The following is a 15,903-nucleotide window of genomic DNA, read 5'->3' as shown; positions in this document are numbered from 1 at the left end:
ATGTAGAAACAGCTCCCGTCAAGCATTTAGACTAAAGCAAAAGGTGAAAAAGCATTATGAAGTCCAGGGAAACCAAAAAAAAAACAACAACCCAGAAATGGCAGAAATGCTGAAAACGATGTAGTTACCATGCCAGGCCACAAGTTGGCGCTGTTGGTTGTTTTCGCAATGAGGACACATACAAAGCTCAGTTGCTATTACCGGTGATTCAACTATAAAAACCAACAAATCACCGGAGAGTACGGACTGGGAGGCATGACACTCTGGAGGCCGCCATTGTTGTCGTTGTCCAGCTACTGAGCATGTGCAGAAGAAGTATTAACTACGGCCGTGGTGCGCTTGTGCAGTGTTCAGAAACGTTGTGTTTCCAACAGTTTAGTTAATTTTTCAACTTAAATATAATTTTGATTCAGTTCTGGAACTCTTTTTGATAAAACTATTTCTTTTCATTTTTCACTCTTAAATATCTTTTTTTTTATTTTATTTCATTTGCAGGTTTAATGTTTTCAGATTAGGATCTTATTTTTATTCACATTTAAATCCTGATTTCAGGTTTCACTTATAATATATAAGTGAAATTATACTTTAAATTTGGCGTTTGGCTCAAGAACTTTGTGGAAACTGGAGACATCGTTTCTGTAAGTATGGGCGTTAAACTTAATCTGGAATATTCTACAGTTCTTATACATTAGTAATTGTTAAGAATCAACTTAACTTTCCTTTACAGCTCTCAGGTAAATACACTGTATAGGAGAGTATTGAGTTATATTTTCAAAGTACCCACTGGGTACACGAGGTATTTAAAAAGCCAGATTGACGGTACACATTTCTAGAGTACACATCAAACACTTTTAACAAAGGCGTGTCCGTTCATTCAGACTACAGATAATCCACGATCATGTGACTTGACAGATAAGAGAGCAACTGAATTGTATGAACTACAAAGACGACACAACACCGAAGTGCTCTTAAAGAAAGGCGAAGCCGCCATCCAGGACAATTAAACTATGACAATCCGGTCGGCTCAACGGCGCCACCTCATCAGAATCAGTCACAGAAATCAGTTCAAGAGAACATCCGGGAGTCGTGACACAGGAAGCAGCTTATCTTGTCCAAGAAATCACAGTCTCCATCTTCCTAAAATGGCCTCCCACAAATCTCAAGGAGGAACTGAAACACCCTGCCTCACCGCCACAAGTCCAGACCAGAGGGACACGGCGTGACGAAAGATGAAAACCTGGACAGGAAAAGGTCTGGGCTTGGTGTACTGTTGTGTCCTGGTACTTTATCTACGGAGTCTGTGTCTCGAACAGAGCTGCTTTTGTGCTTCTGTCGGTGAAGCGGGTGAACCGGGCCAATATGTTACCGAGCCAACGAATTCCCCTCAAGGACACAGAGGTCCACCAACATACCTGATTACAGCGCCGCGCCACGCCTCCCACTGAAAGAACACCAGAAAAAAAATCCCCCATAGGATCCAGACAGAAATCTGAGAACAATGTCAGATTTTACCCTTCAAAACCGAAAAAAAACAAAACAAACTACAAGATAAAAGAGCTAAATGGAAAAAATACACATCAGTTGGCACTCAGGTATAACCCTAACCCACGACGTTTTGTTTTTGGCATTTTCAGAAAAGGCGTTTTTGCAAATGTCGGACGTTTCCACGGAAACGCTGAAAACGAGGTAGTTAGCATGCCGGACCATGGGTGGGCGCTGTTGTTTGCCATGGCGATGAGAACAACACTCGAAAAATACCAACAACGGCGAGACATTCTAGTGGACAGACGACTGGATTGTTACTCCCAACTATAAAACCACCAAGTCCCGGGAGAGATGGCGGCCTGGAGGCCGCCATTGTTGTTATTGTCCCTCTACTCGCGCACGCACAGAGGAGCTATTTACTATTTAGCCGTTTCCGCGGCGCGTTTTCGAGAGAGTTGGGAACCGTTTTAAAATAGTTCGGTTTTCAGTGGCTCCGAGCGCCGTCGTCATGTAAAGGGAAACCCAAAACTAGGGCCGGGCGCTTTGGCTTAAAATAAATAAAAAATCTATGATTTTATTATTTTTTTTTTAAATGAAAAATTTGAGTTTCGATTAAATTCTTTTTTTCTCAATGCACTTTAAAATAGCTGCAGACGTCAGATATATATTGTCAAAAGTGCAACTTTATCGCCGTGATAGTCCTCGGTGTTAAAATGCAAAAACAAAAAATCCCAAAATAAAAAAGTTCAATTAAATAAAAAAAAAAAAAAAGCTTTAACCAGGTTTAAGCAAAAGTGTAACAGCAACTACGGAAAGCCACAAGGAACGGTAGAACCGAACGGGAAATTTTTGGGGGAAACTGTGGGGGGAAAAAAACCCTTGAATTTACAAAATAAAAATAGTTTTTAAATTCCATGAATCATTTAAATAGATTTTTTTGCCCAGCCCTAACCAAAACGCAGAGAAAGTTTTCCGTCGTCATGGAAACAGGGCCTAAGATGCAGCACTTTACAAAACACGTGGAACTTTTATGAAACACGATTATGCAGAGGATGCTGCAGTAAATGTCCATGTTAAGATATTAGTACCGACAGAGAACTCGTGAACAGACTATGAAAAATGTGAACGAGTCAAAAAAAACAAAAAACAAACAAACATTCCTTCAACACACAAAACAATCAACATAAACTACAAAGATACCTCCTCCGGTATTTTATTTACGCCAGCATTCTGACTTCCCTTAATGGACACAGAGTTTGTTTGAACCGAGTGTGAACACGCCCTGGAGTGGCGTCCAAAGTCCAAACGTCACCAATTCAATGACGTCTTGACGGGGAAAAGGAGAACCTGTGAAAACTGGACTGAACTAATCCTCCAACTACTAAAACCACATGTTGTCTAATTAAATAAATAAAGAATTTTTTTTTTTTTAATGCGTTCTGTTTAATGATGCCGCCGTAGCGATGACGGCGTCAACGTCCACAGGAACTCGGAGTAATTAAAACATGAATATTATCAGCTTTTGTTACTGTTAGGAGAAGAAAGCAGTGTAGTGACACTTTGCTCTGTGGTACTGCGTCTTAAACAGAGAGTACTAAATATTTGTACTCGATTACAAACTGCCTGAGTTGGGGAAATAAAAGGGCGCATTTATTTGCGAATTCAGCATCTGACATGTGCGATTAGACGGACAAAGTTTCCTCCACAGTGTCACGACTCCCAGACCAGATTCTCCCGGGACTTTTATTTTGACAGTCAACCGTGATAACGTTTGAACGGGCGTCGTTTTCAAAGCTTCACCGTGTAAAGGTGAAAACTTTCTGTAATGAAAACACAAATCGATAATGCATTTTCACTTGAGAGTGTGAACACTGCCTAAATCTGCTAAATCTTTAAATGTCGCACCAAATATACTCATGTTGATTTTTTTTTTTTATGTCGTTGCCATTTTTATCTTAACCAGTTCATGACGTACCTCGAGTGTCCTGATAAATAAAATGTATTATTCAGATACTCAGATTCACCCCTGATCAGAGAACCACTGAATTAAATTAAAATGCAGCAGAATACGTGAAGAAAACACATCTCTGAACATGGTAGGACGTTAAAAAAGAAAGAAAAAGCTAAGGGATGTGTGGACCTGCAGATGTTATTTTAAAATAAATTAGGATATGAAATTCCAAATACATTCCCGTAATGTACCTCAGAGAAATTAAAGACAGTCATGAGAGAAGACACACACTTAAGAATATAAAAAAATGACCAATAACATAGGGCTAAGAGAAAAGATATTCTAGAAGAGGTTCAGGCAATTTGATGAGGATATGGCGAGTGCTAAAAAAAAAAAAATGCGTTTGTGGATGTGCTTTTCGTTTGAAAATAGTTTTGCAATGTTTATCAATTCATGTTTTGTTTATGGAGAAACTCAATAAACATTCAAGTAAAAAAAAAAAAATCAAAAATCAAAGAAACAAGCAGAAGTGTGAGTATTACAGGTAAGTTTTAATAATACAACTACAATAATATAATCAGGTTCCTTCTTAACAAATGTTAACTTTGTTGTTAAAAAAGTTTACTTTTTTTTTTTTTTAATCTATGAAAGATAAACGTATTATAAATTCAAGATAAAAGAAGAAACACCTGATAATAAGTTTATGATAATAAGAACCTCGAATCAACCCAGTTTGTATGAAATCTCACTTTTTTTTGGCAGAAATATTGTCAAAATATAAAAACACCTTACCGGCCTTCAAATAAAGAAAAAACAATCAAAGATTATGACATCATCTGATTTAAACGCGGATTAAGAGAGTGTCAGTGATGCAGTCAGATAAAATTACATGTAATCGAACCCGGACTGCGACCTTTCGCTCTGCGGGGGTGAGGCGCGTCCCACCCGGCTGCCCGCGTCGCTCTCTGCGGCGTGCAGCGGCCGCGGCTAGCCGGGGAGCTACGACCCGCCGCCGCCGGAGGACCCACCTGTTTTATCCGAGCTGCCGTCTCTCGCCTCCCCCGCACACGGGGGACACATTTCTCTCGGACCGGGTCTCCGGGTGGCTCCAGGCAGGGAGGAGGAGGGGGGGGGGGGGGGCTCCAGCCGGGAGTGGGAGAGCGGGAGGGAGGGAGGGACGCCGGGCCGGAGAGTCGCTCGTCTCGCGCTGCGCCCGGAGGAGGAACAACAACACCGCTCGGAGGAAGGTCCGTCAGCGCGCGCACGAGGAGCACACAGACGCGGCGGCGCGCTCGGGCGGAAGTGGTTCACCGAGGCGCCGTCAGAATAAAACAATATATATATATATATGTGATATATATATATATATATATATATATCACAAAGTAAAGGTCCCATATTATACATTTCTTCAACAATTTCTTACAGGTGTCAGAGGTCCAACGTCATTTTATCGCTATTGGTCCCGAATTGCAGCCAGTCCCGTTTACACAACAATGAAAACAAGTGAAACCGGAAAAAATTGCTCACATCTTGGGTGTTCATTTACACGGCAACGGTGCTACCGTCACTTTTTCAAACCGGCTCCCAATCAGTGAAACTTTTCTTTGACCTTTGAATTCGAGTGATAAGTGCATTTTATTTAAATAGCACCTTTCACAGATTAAGATCACAAAATGGCTTCACGCTATCAAGAGCGAAAAGACAAAAGCAGAAATAATGTCAATAAAAATTTTGAAAATATGACCATGGGTATATATTCATTCTTATTGCCTTCATTTTTTTAATATTAGGAATATTTTAAAGGTTAAAATAAGGCTTTTGTTTTTCTTACCTGCTGGTCTCTGTGCAATAACAAGGGTTCCCCCGTGTTCGGTGTATAAAATCTTATCTTCTAAAGTGTGCGGTTCCACAAAGCTCCATCCTTTGGCCTCTTTGATTAAACATCTGCATGGTCCCTCTGGCTCATGAAATGGAACATTACGACATTTCCTATCATAATAATGCAGATGACACGCAGCTCTATAAACAGTATCGGTGCCAGTGAATGACCACAGCGTCTTATACCTGCGGAGTGAGAGCATAAATGAAATTAAGTGGACGTGTCAGAAATATCTACAAATTAATTTGGAAAAAATGAAGGTAATTGTTTTAGGCCTTAAAGCGAAAATGTTAAACGTCAGTACTCCTCGACTCCAAGTCAGTCAAAACAACAAATTCATAATTTCATAATCTTAACCTCTGAATATTTGGTTCTTTATTGTCTGTTTCAATGTATTTCCTTTATTCCCTTGTAAAGCCCCGTGTGTGAAATACCCTGTCTCTGAATGGTGCTATCCAAATCATTTTGCCGTGCCTTGTCTAAACCAAGTTAGGAATCCGCTTTGCTAAACAAAGTTCGGACGCACATAATGCATTTAAAACGCACACCACGTCACCTCTTCTCCTGTGTACACTCGCACAATTTAAGATGTAAGGCAGGCCGGTTGTGTGCAGCAGTTTGGGAGAGCTTGTCACAGTTCATTTGTCGATGCCGACTGGCTCAGGCTTGTACCGTCGGCTTTACTCAATATTGCAGAGATTAGACACAGTCATTATCAAGCATTGTGGCAAATGTACTTAACGTCATTTAACTCCCGAACAGATGCATCGCGGCTGAAATTAAACTTTTACACAGGATTGTTCCTGCTGAATAAATAATGCTGTTCTAAATTGAAGTTTCATGAATAAGACATGGATGTTTCCTGTAAAAATGCAAAGTTTGAAACAACACGTGGTCTTTCAACATGAATATATACATTTTTTTTTCCTTTTATGTTTGATCTTATAAAGTAAAATCAACATTTCTTCGTTCTTATTTACTCAAGTCGTAACCTTTCGTTTTAAGTAAAGGAATTCAGAAAAGCTTCATGCGACCAAAGGGACATGGAGTCAGAGGAGCCCATCCTCTCTAAAACAAACACATTCTTTCTTAAGATTCAGCTTCATTCATTTAACTTACTACTGAGTTTGTGATTCACTTCAGCTCTACTGACAGCAGGAACATCGTTAAAAAATAGATCCTTCATCTGTTCAAAATGTTCTTCTCAGGGAATGTGAAGAAAGATGTTAACTGTGGAGATTATCCACCTCCATGAGCGATAATAATATAATACAGGAAGGCTTTTATAATGACATCCCAGAGAGAATGCAATCGCATTTTGTTAATCAATCAATACAAAAACACACACATATATATATATATATATATATATATATTAAAAGCTGATGGAAACTGAATTACTAATCGAATAAGGAGTGGTGTTTTATTAACATGCTTGTATGTTGGGTAAATATATTAGTGATGTAACAAAGTTTATGTCCAAAATTTAAAATATTTTTTATTTAGTGAAGATCATAAATGATTTTATTCTGAAAAACAAAACAGAAATACATCTCGACGTCACTTCCGCGTGAACCCTTCACGGAAACAAAACAACACAACCCTCAAGAGAACCTGTCATGTCGCTTTTACAAACGTATCGTGTCCTCGCTTCTTCCTCCAGGATCCATGGCGCAGCCGGGCCGCTGTTCCGGTCCTTCTACGGCCGGGCAGGAGCGTCTGGACCCGGCTACACTTCGTCCCTTCGCCCGGGGGGAACCTGGAGCTTCGGGACGGAGCTGCTCTGCTGCGAGCACCGGAGGAGGCTCCACCAGTCCTCGCCCCCTCGGACACGTGGAGCTGCTCTCTGCTCTCACGGAGGATTTCAAACCTCAACCTGCATCAGGAGAAGAAGTGACGCTGTAGGAAAGATCGAGTCGACTCATTATCAACTCGTTTACACGTGCAAGGTAACACGTGTGCTTCTGTGTCTCCAGTGTTACACTAGTGTCACATCCGGATCACAAGAGGACACCAAATTAATCGTTAATGTTTTCTCTCTAAGAGCCCACAGATTTGTTCAAAACATGGAAATGTATTATTTTTGTTTTTCTTAGAAACTAGCCATGTTAAATTGAGGAAAATGCTAGAATATAAAGAAATATTGTGCTAATATTTTTTATTGTGTTGATTAAACACCAGATTTTGCCCCTTTGATTAACGCAGTTATCTAAAAAATATATATATATTTTAAGTCTTTCAACTTTACATGCACTGTACATCAAAAACTACCTGAAAGACAGTATCTGTTTTTAAACATGTCCCCAATAAATGAAGTCATACTTTGTGTGTTTTTGTGGTATTTGATATATATATATATATATATATATATATATATATATAAATAAAAGACAGTGATAGTGTTGTAATCAAGACCAACTAGCCCGAGACCGAGTCAAGACCAAGACTTTTAAGAGGCCAAGACTGACACTGGACCAAAGAGTCCAAAGCCGGTTTCGAGTATAACAACATTAGTAATATCTCAGAAAGTAAAAGCAATTTTTAAACTGGGCTTGAGCCATTTTTCATTCTAGAAAGGGTGAAATGTGTGTGATTGTGGTTCGTCCTAAAATAAAAAAATTTATGTGACCTTGCCTGTCTTTTCATCGACTCGTCATCTCTTTGTTTCCGTCTGCAGGTCTGCTCCACGAGGTCCACGCAGAAGGTCTCCAAGCTGGCTTACCACAAAGGTGTTGTGATAGTCACGTGTTCGGGGTGCAGGAACCATCACATCATCGCTGATAATCTCGCCTGGTTCTCCGATCTGGAGGGGAAGAGGTGGGTGGCGCTTTGGTTCAAGGCGGACAAACTACATCTCCTGAAGCCTTTCGAACTTGTGCAAGGAAGTCGAGTCGCTTTGGATTGACTTGTGTTGCTTTGTGCTTCAGAAACATCGAGGAAATCCTCGCTGCCAAAGGAGAGACGGTGAGGAGGGTGGAGGGGAGTGACGCTGTGGAGATCGTGTTGGACGAATCCAGAAAGAATCATTCACAACATGGAAAAGACATTGAAAAGACTGACAATGAGCCGGAAAAGCAATAAAGTCTGTCACGTGTTGATACTGTACATGACAAAAGCAAAGGAGGAATCTGTGTGCTGGATCTCTACTAAGAGGTTTATTATCCCGGGATGAAACCTCTCCTGGTGGAAGAGGTTTATTCTATCAGCAGGACACACATTTCCTGGCCGTCACAGTCACCCGAACTCAAATTCTCTCCGATATGAGACATTGTTGTGTATAAAGCAGGCATAAAAAAAACAGGATTGGGGAAATGTCTTTTAGAGGAAACATGTTAAAAGAAGTTTCTTTCATTTTTCACCTCTCTGTAAAGTGTAATATATTTATATTTATTTTATAATAAATGGTCAGCTTTCTGTTTTTGCATTTTGTCGTCATTCCGAGCAAAGACTGAGTCAACATAGTTTTCAAAATCGTTTTTTTTGCTTGCATTCACTTTATCTTTACTCGTGACTCCCTTCTCTGTTTTAACAAGTTAAAAAAAAAGGGGATTAATAAAGTATGATTAAAAAAAGAAACTTGCCTAAAGATAAGCAAAGGTAAATTGTCGGTGTACTGAGTAGCAACTACGGTTTTTAAGAGTGAATTACATGCAATGAATGAGAAGACATACATAATGAAAAAATATTAATTTATTTAATTTGTTATAGAAGTATACCAGCATTTCTAAATTGCAGTAATGTGTTTACATGACTTCCACCTCTAGAAAAGTTTTTTTTTGGCGTTGTAATAATTCCGTGGAAATTGGAGAAAAATAAACTTTTTGCCATTTGTTTTCATGCGTGACGTCACTTCTGAAGCGCGTTGTTTTGACAGTTCTCGCGAGATCACCCGCAGTGTCGCTATTCCCCCAGTTAGCACTGTTAGCTCCGAGCCGAGCTAACCTCCACTTTTCCTCCCGTCTTCCTCCCCCGAGTGAGGCCGCCATGGACGGTTCGGTAGCCCCGGGAGAGGCCGAGAGGCCGCGGCATCACCCCTTTTTGATCGGAGTCAGCGGGGGAACCGCCAGCGGGAAGGTCGGGACGTGTTTTTAGCTTCGGGGCGACAAATTAGCATCTTCCGGTAGCTTAGCAATGTGTGACAATTAAAACAAAACATTAACCAGATATCTAAACTGTCTGCAGCGTTTTAGAGATTAAACGCATTTTTCATTATTATTAAAACCATTCCAATTGCTATGTGTATATATTAGCACGTTTCTATATTACATACCAAGGCTCCGTGCAGCTGCTGCAAGAAATCAGCTGATCGTAAATATTAAACATAATAAACGTAAAAAAAACAAACAAGACTTATGATGCAACAAATTCACATTGTGTGTTTAAACTACTCATCAACAGTCTTATCGCGCATGCCAGCGTAATAAACGTGACTCGTTTTTATTCGCAGTCCACAGTTTGCGCCAAGATCATGGAGCTGCTGGGCCAGCACATGGTGGAGCACCGCCAGAGGAAGGTCGCTATCGTGAGCCAGGACTGCTTCTACAAGGTCCTGACTCCAGATCAGAAGGCCAAAGCCCTGAAAGGCCAGTACAACTTCGACCATCCGGGTGAGCCAACAAAACAATGCTCTGCCTCTATTCCATTGGGCCACGAAAGGTGGAGAGCCTCCCAATAGAACCAACGACCCTAGTTTCTATTCAAGCAGATGACCGATGAGTTATTCAGTGACACTTCGATGGCTCGCTTATCTGCCATCGGTGTTATTAAAAATTAATATCGACAGTCACATCGCACTCAAAGCACGTCAACACGAGATGGACAAGTGTTCCATGAGGTGGCTCTTATACGCGGTACCGAATACTGATAAATTCGGCATCGTTCTCAGGTGGATCTGCTAATCCCTTAATGTATGTATGGGGTTCTGTCTGCTCTTCAAGTCTTGGATTCATTTTCATTTGAACATAATCCACCTCAAATTCTAAGTGTGGACACATAATTACCCCGCTCACGTATGATCATTTAAATTGAGCCCCGAGTTTGAAGCTGCAAATAACACATCCTCGTCAGACCTGGAGCAACATGATCTGTGTTTTTAAGCACCCGGTTCCTTAAGAAGAACGTTAGGATCCGTTATAACAGACGTATGGGTGGGAGGGAGCGACCCGTCACGCTCCAGCTTGAAAGGGAGAAGCACAGAAAAACAAACGTGTCCTTTGGATCTGAAAGAGCTCAAGTGAGCCTTGTTGTTTTAATTTAAGAAAACGGGTCACAGATGTTTCTGATTCTGTCTCAGAGGCGTTCGATACGGAGTTCATGTACCAGACGTTGAAGGATATCGTGGAGGGGCACGCCGTAGAAGTGCCAACGTACGACTTCGTCACCCATTCCAGGTAGAGAAAGACTCAGAATCCTTCGTTCTCCCTTTCTCAGTGCATCTCTCTCTGAAATCCCTCGTGCGTGTCTCCAGGTTAGAGGACAGGATCACGGTTTACCCGGCGGACGTCGTCCTGTTCGAAGGAATCCTCGTTTTTTACCCGCAGAAGGTGCGCGACATGTTTCACATGAAGCTCTTCGTGGACACGGATTCAGACGTACGGCTGTCTCGCAGAGGTACCGAAGGTCTCTCTCTCTCGGACCCTCCGCCCCGGCTGCGGTCCCGTTTGTAATCTGCCATTTTATCCCCCCCCCCCCCCCCCCCCCCCTGTAGTTCTGCGAGACATGAGCAGAGGGAGAGACCTGGAGCAGATCCTCGGTCAGTACACGACGTTTGTCAAACCTGCTTTTGAGGAGTTTTGTTTACCTGTAAGTACGACGGCCGTTTGCATGTTTTGTGCTTCTTGTTTCCGTTACCTCACTGAATTAGTCGAGCGTCACGGAAAGATCACATTCTAGACCCCGTTTACACGAGGTTTCGCCATGTGGGGCCACTAGTGGGCGCTGTTGGTTGTTTTTGTAATGAAACCACACACACACACACACAGCAGAGGACAATCTGCTCTAAACATTAACAATGGGAGAACGCCAACATTCTAGTGGACAGACGACCAAGTTGGATTGTCAATATGGTGACTATCAAAATAAAAGTACCAAGTCCCAGGAGAATATGGACTGGGAGTCATGACACGATGGAGGAAAACATGGTTCTTCTTGTCCTTCTACTGAGCATGTGCAGAAGAACTATTACTAACTCTATACTAATGACGGCCGGGGTGCACATGATCAGTAGCAGCTTTTCAGAAAAGTCTCGAGTGTTTTCAAAAAGTTGCGATTTCAGTGGCTCCGAGCACCGATGTCACGTAAAACGGATCCCCAAGAATGTAACGGGAAGTTTTGCGTTTTAACGGAGCGTTGAAAGTGGACAAAACCTCAGGCTCCGTGAAAACCTGTGCACTCCTACTTCTTAAACGTCTTTTCTTTTATCGTTGTTGCATCCAGATTTACTTCTTATCTTTTGCACACGCGGGTCATTTCAGCGGTGGAGACCGCAAATTCCAATATCACACAAAATTACCTGATTTCATACAGCAGAATCTTTTTTTTTTTTTTAATTTTAAAGGTTGTTTTCTTCTTTCCAGACCAAGAAATACGCCGATGTCATCATTCCGAGGGGAGTCGATAATATGGGTGAGAGCTTTGTTTTTAACTTTTCCATCCAAGTTCTCTCAATACTTCAGCGGCACCTTTTAATAAAAACAAACAAAATCCTTTATTCACCTGCGGTCAGTGGCCATCAACCTCATCGTGCAGCACATCCAGGACATCCTGAACGGCGACCTCTGCAAGTGGCAGCGCGGCTCCACGAACGGCCAGAGCCGGAGCCTGAAGCGAGCCATCAGCGAGCAGAGCGACCTGCAGAACGCCGGCGCCACCGGCGGCACCGCCGCCGGCCTCCTGGGGAAGAGAGTCCTGCTGGAGCCCAGCAGTCGGCCTCACTAAGCCCCGCCCACGTGCAAACTGTGAAGTCCTGAGCCGCTGCTATCGACTTGTGCACAGCGGATGAGAAGGTTCTCATCCTTTTTATTTTTTGAAAAACATCCCTCGCTGTACTCGGTCAGTGCCGCGGCCTGGTTTCAGTGTACTTTCTACTTTTAAGTGTACAGTCTTCCTTGATACTGTTCTATGTCAAAATGGGTCACGCGACACATTGCTGAGCTGGAAGGTCTTCGGAGTCGACGGTAGAATTTGATGCACGCTTTCACACTTGGACCTGACCACTAAAAGAATGTTGTTTTGTTGCTCTAAGTGAGATTAATATATTTAAAACTATAGTAATAATCTAATGTCTCATTGCTTTCCCTGTTCTTGTTATAAAAAGCCTTTTCAAAGCATTTATGTGGCATCGAGGACTTCCTCCATTCAACACTGAGTCAATGCCTTAAGTTTTTGGCTATTGTTTTTTTTAAGAAAAGATGTATGTACCACTTTGAATTCAGAAGAGTTGATGAAACTGTTTTGTAGGTTAGCAAACTAACGAGCTGAATATAGCATGTAAGTCCATCTTAAGACTCACTGCTGCCATCTAGTGTACAAAAGTAGCACTGCTTATATGACACGCTGAACTGAAAGCAGGGGCGTCGAACAACAAACCGGCTCATCAATGGAAATAGTGAAACAATTAAAAAATTTAGAATTTTTTTTTTTTGTTTCAGACATTCCACTGTATTTTGCACCAGAAAATATAATTAAGACTGGATTTATGTTGAGATTGTTGTCATTTTTTTTGGTAATAATCATTTGGTTTCTGGTCTGTAAAATGTGGTTCACGCCTCTGCTTTAAAGGTTCTGCATTCTGGACGAGGTCTCCATTTTATTTATTTATTTTTTTTTAAATCTGTCGAGGTTTGGCATGTGAGCAGCACGAAGTGTTGACGGATCCCTACAGCTTTAAACAACATCTTTAATATTAAATATTACTCGATTGAGAAAGTGGTTCTGCTCTCCTCATGGAACTCGAGAGTAAAACTATTTGAGTTCACCTTCATCTCTTCCCTTTGCACAGTGAATAAAAAGTTCTTTTTGTGAAGTTTTGAAATCTCTTCTTCTTGAGTTGTGATAAGAAGCGCGTGAGCGACACGGTGTGTATAGAAACAGCTGTTTTTTTTGTTTTATTGGAGTTTTTTGAGAGCACAGTGTGATGTGTTGGTTTTGACCATTAATCCGCCCACAACAACAAAAAAAAATAAAATAAAAAGAATTGCAATGATTTACTACAGCACATTTTTGGAATGACGCAGACACACACACAGGTCGCGGAGGACTTCAGTCGCACACACACACACACACTTTCACACACACACGCGTGACGGGGAGGACGTTGATTGTGATTGCCCGATGGTTCTCTACACTTGAACACGGCACTCGATGATTCAGTATGACGTACATAGATCACAGCATCTTTAGTAATTTCATCTCTTTTTTGTGTGTGTGTGTGTTTTTGCTTCGCTTTTTTTTTTTTTTTTTTTTTTAGTGCACATTCGTATGGCACTTTGGGAGAAGCTAAGCTCTTCTCATAAGCTTAAACATCCTTTTCGAGAACAAAAGGAGCACTGTATATAATACAATTCATAACCATACATGATTCTTACACAAAAAAAAAAAAATAATAATAAAAAGTTTCAAAACAAACTCGTAGGTTCCAGTCTGTAAAGGCCATCCTCTCTTCGGCGCGGCAGTCCGCGGCGGGCTGCAGAAGATGACTTGACGAATGGCACGTAGATGAGGGAGAGGAAGGAGTGACTGAAGGGGGGTGGGGGTGGGGTGGGGTGCGGTGGGGTGGGGAGGGTAAACGGGCCGTCCGGACCGTCCAGCCCGATCTCGCGCATCAGCGCCGCTCAGAACAGAGAGCGCAAGGGAGTGGACGCTGGTAGTTCCCGTCGTGTCTCCCTGTCCACTCTGTGTGGCTTCCTCTGGTTCCAGCAACGCGCCTCGTAATCCCAATAATAATAATAATAATAATAATAATCTCCCGGAGCGGCGGCGCTCTTTGTAAACCTCGGCGACGCGTCACTTGTTTCTACGTTTGTTCTGGATTCTCCCGTTGAGCTTCAGCGGATCGCTTTTCCGTCCGTCTCTCTCTTTGTCTCGTAGTTAAAGTGGAGTTAGTGTCATGAAGCACAGTTGGAGGTCAGAGTCGGGGGTGGGGTTGGGGGGGGCGGCGGAGCGGGGTGGAGTGGAGCGCCCCCCCCCCCCCTAGGTCTTCTCCTCGCGGTCCGTCTTGCGCCGGGTGATGTTTCGAGGCTTGATCTTCAGCGACAGCTCCCACAGGGCCTCCTCCGCCAGGTGGTCGCTGAAGTCGTTGAAGAAGCAGACGATGTCTTCGTTGCGCTTCAGCTCGTAGTGCCTGCGGCCAGACGGCGTTTCATCAATGCAGCCATTTATCAGGGGGGGGGGGGGGGGAGAATAAATAAATAAATAAATAAAACCAGATTAAAAATCTTGAGACACAAACGTGGAGCACATTGAGGCTCCAAACAGACGATGACAATTTATTGATGTGTGGAGACGCCGCGCGCCAGACAGGATGTCTCATTTAGAAATGGATGGCGGGGGGGGTAGGGGGGGGGGGGGGGGGTATGGACTTACACTTGCTGGAACCGCCGCATGCTGTCCAGGATGTTGAACTGCTGCCAGCGTTTGGAGAAGTTGACCTTCCCTTCAATGAGGTCGGGGTTCCCCAGATGGACGAAGGTCAAGTCCTGGAGGATGAGACCCCTGTGAGGAGGAGGAGGAGGAGGAGGAGGAAGGAGACAAACGAGGATGAGTCAACACGTTCAGATTTTCTTCAAGATTGAAAACAGCTTAGAAAAAAATAAATAGTCCAATACTGACATATGACAAGAGCGCATAATGCCACGTACAGAGGCGACACGATTTCAACAATAATTCAATCCTGTGTTTGTATCGTCGGGACGACAGAAAAAGAGAAAATCATCAAAATAATATACAACGTAAGTGTTAAAGACGAGGGCTGTTTCAGCCTTGTTAAAGAAAAGAAGAAGAAGAAGAAGTTTTCTCAGAGCTTAATTTAAATATTAGGTACTTGAAACTAAAAATGATGTTTCATTCTGATTCTGGGGACAAAAACCAGAGAAATTTGATGCTTCATAACTTAGTAAAGGTGAAACTTTGGGCCTGAAACAAGTAAAATTCAAGTTTTCTTTTGATACAAAAACATCCCAAGTTGCTCGACGGTCGAGTTTCTGGCTATTGGTTAACGCTGACCTTTACTGTGTTGGGTGAGATCGGTACTATCCCAGCGGGTTTTACTCACAGGTAGGGGATGCAGGGGGGCTCCACCTCCGCCAGCGCTGCTCTGTACGCTCTGAAGGACGAGGAGCTGTCGATCAGGGTGCAATATTCCTCTAAGCCCTGAGAAAGAAAGAAAGAAGACGTCTTACACACTCCGGCTGTTAGAACGCTGGGAGGCGACGTGCAGAATGAAAGACATCGATCCTCAAACCTCCGACGTCTGCTTCTGCCACTCCAGCCTCCTGATGGGAGCCGAGTCCAGAGCCGACAGTATTGCCAAGTACGAGTTGAAATTATTCAACTTTCTTAAGTGCTGAGGAAGAAAAAAAACAACAAT

The 15,903-nt window shown here is 42.6% G+C and overlaps 3 protein-coding genes across 6 annotated transcripts in view; 2 read left to right on the top strand and 1 right to left on the bottom strand.

Annotated features, from left to right (window-relative positions):
• The first annotated feature begins 6,918 nt into the window (after window positions 1–6,918).
• On the top strand, window positions 6,919–8,492 carry dnlz (DNL-type zinc finger). The gene is made up of 3 exons (XM_080476653.1): window positions 6,919–7,267; window positions 7,996–8,135; window positions 8,246–8,492. The coding sequence occupies exons 1-3, from the start codon at window positions 6,938–6,940 to the stop codon at window positions 8,397–8,399; spliced, it is 624 nt and encodes a 207-aa protein (XP_080332779.1). The 5' UTR covers window positions 6,919–6,937; the 3' UTR covers window positions 8,400–8,492.
• Window positions 8,493–9,196: 704 nt separating this feature from the next.
• Window positions 9,197–13,341, top strand: uck1 (uridine-cytidine kinase 1). The gene is made up of 7 exons (XM_080476652.1): window positions 9,197–9,392; window positions 9,766–9,925; window positions 10,612–10,708; window positions 10,786–10,928; window positions 11,026–11,120; window positions 11,894–11,942; window positions 12,043–13,341. The coding sequence occupies exons 1-7, from the start codon at window positions 9,303–9,305 to the stop codon at window positions 12,252–12,254; spliced, it is 846 nt and encodes a 281-aa protein (XP_080332778.1). The 5' UTR covers window positions 9,197–9,302; the 3' UTR covers window positions 12,255–13,341.
• A 408-nt stretch (window positions 13,342–13,749) lies between these two features.
• The window catches only part of rapgef1b (Rap guanine nucleotide exchange factor (GEF) 1b), a gene marked incomplete at its 5' end in the record, with an annotated part of 56,259 nt that continues 54,105 nt past the window's right edge, over window positions 13,750–15,903 (bottom strand). For all 4 annotated transcript variants that reach the window (XM_080476649.1, XM_080476651.1, XM_080476648.1 and 1 more), the window contains 4 exons: window positions 13,750–14,658; window positions 14,901–15,029; window positions 15,589–15,686; window positions 15,778–15,879. In XM_080476649.1, the coding sequence (XP_080332775.1) occupies window positions 14,508–14,658; window positions 14,901–15,029; window positions 15,589–15,686; window positions 15,778–15,879 (480 nt within the window). In that variant the 3' untranslated portion in view covers window positions 13,750–14,507. The remainder of the gene's footprint in view (window positions 14,659–14,900; window positions 15,030–15,588; window positions 15,687–15,777; window positions 15,880–15,903) is intronic.

The sequence above is a fragment of the Lipophrys pholis genome (genome assembly GCF_963383615.2).
Source record: "Lipophrys pholis genome assembly, chromosome: 12".
Classification (NCBI taxonomy): domain Eukaryota; kingdom Metazoa; phylum Chordata; class Actinopteri; order Blenniiformes; family Blenniidae; genus Lipophrys; species Lipophrys pholis.
The sequence above is the reverse complement of the archived record's forward strand: the minus strand, read 5'-3'. Positions and strand labels throughout refer to the sequence as shown.